The sequence below is a fragment of the Neomonachus schauinslandi genome, chromosome 2, assembly GCF_002201575.2.
Source record: "Neomonachus schauinslandi chromosome 2, ASM220157v2, whole genome shotgun sequence".
Lineage (NCBI taxonomy): Eukaryota > Metazoa > Chordata > Mammalia > Carnivora > Phocidae > Neomonachus > Neomonachus schauinslandi.
The window spans coordinates 29,131,968-29,133,568 of NC_058404.1; the positions used below are offsets into that span (position 1 = coordinate 29,131,968).

The 1,601-nt window shown below is 57.3% G+C and overlaps 1 protein-coding gene across 1 annotated transcript in view; it reads left to right on the forward strand.

Annotated features, from left to right (window-relative positions):
• Window positions 1–1,509: 1,509 nt before the first annotated feature.
• NRG1 (neuregulin 1) overlaps window positions 1,510–1,601 on the forward strand; it is a 1,087,745-nt gene continuing 1,087,653 nt past the window's right edge. The window contains exon 1 of the mRNA XM_044911968.1: window positions 1,510–1,601. Coding sequence (XP_044767903.1) covers window positions 1,510–1,601 — 92 coding nt within the window.

Sequence of the window (1,601 nt, forward strand, 5' to 3'; positions counted from 1 at the left end):
AGGAAATATTTTCTTTTAAATGCTGGAAATGTGTTCTTTCTGTGGAGTGGTACTTATTTGAAAAGAACATCCCTGGGGGATGGATTCTTGTTTTAAAAATAGCTCCTGAAATTTGGCGGGACTGGGTGGGGGAGGGGAGTAGGGTAAAGTTGAGGGGTTGATATTCCGGTGGAATATTTAACCTACAGCTCCTCAGGTTTGAGATTTCTGTTCCAGCAGTCATAGAAGCATCTTTCATTTCATTTTAATCATTCAACAAAGCTGACTAGTTGACGAAGTGCCATAAACTTTATACAAAATGGCCTTAATGAGCAACTATTTTATTCAAACCTTGCTCCTATCAGCAGTACCGCACATGTCCTAAGGTCATGGGGAACCAGGGATTTCAAGGGACGAAAAGGCAAGGGTAAGCAAGACTGGAGTGCCACACAAGGATGGAGGGAAAAGAGGCGTCACACCTGAAGTGCTCCGTGTGTGTGTGTGTGTGTGTGTGTGTGTGTGTGTGTGTGTGTACGTTTGCAGGAGAACGAGCGTGATCTAAAGTTGCTTTAATTGCTGCTTGTCTCCTGTGAACATGTTGCGCCCTTTTGACTCTCAAGTACCCAGTTCACCCAAAACTTTTCTGAAATGAGGACCCACATCTCCCGTGTCCCCCTCTCCCTCCTCCGCCTACCTCCCCCCGCGGTCTGGCGTCCTGCGCCGGCTAACAGGTCCCCGATTACTGAAGCGTCACCTCTCACTCCCCAGTAAATCTCCGCAGCCCACTCGGACTGCAGCCTGTTTGCTGCCCGGCCTCCCATTGCAGCAATCGGGGCGACCGACAGGGAGGAGGCGCGCAGGGAAGGCAAGACCGAGGAGGACAAACTCGCGGGCCGGGCTCCGGAATCAGCATGGGGAAGGGAAGTGCGGGGCGAGTTCGCACCACAGGTAAACAGACTGGCGAGGTGCAGGGCGCTGCCGCCGCCGCGGCTACCCAGCGATTTCCAGGCACGCAACTCCGCCTCCAGGGCTCACTCCCTCGCGCTCTCGCCCAGCCGCTCGCTCGCAGCCTCAGCAGCCGCCGCAGCATCACTTCACACAAAGGACTGTTACCCGCTGAGCAGCTCCTCCACCTCCACGTCCTCCTCCTGTGACAGCAGCCCCGACAGCAGGGCTCGGGCGCCGCGGCGGCGGCGGCGCCGGGAGGACCTGTCACTCCCAGCAACCGAGGCGGTGGCAGTGGCTTTTTTTTTTTCTTTTCTATTTTGCTTTAATTTTTTTCCCCCTTATACCTCTTCGCCTTTCCGTGGTTCCACCCACCTCTTCCCTCCCTCCTCCTCCTCTTCCTCCTCTTCCTCCTCCTCCCATAAACAACTCTCCTACACCGCCCCCCCAATAAATAAATAAAAGGAGGAGGGTAGGGGGGAGGAGGAGTGGTGTAGGGGGGAGGAGGAGAGGAAAAGGGAGGCAGCGCGAGAGAGCGAGGCAGAGTCCGAACCGACAGCCAGGAGCCCGCACGCACCTCACACCATGAGATGGCGACGCTCGCCGCGCCGCTCCGGGAGTGCGGGCCCCCGGGCCCCGCGCCCCGGCCCCGCCGCCCGCTCGCCGCCGCCGCCGCC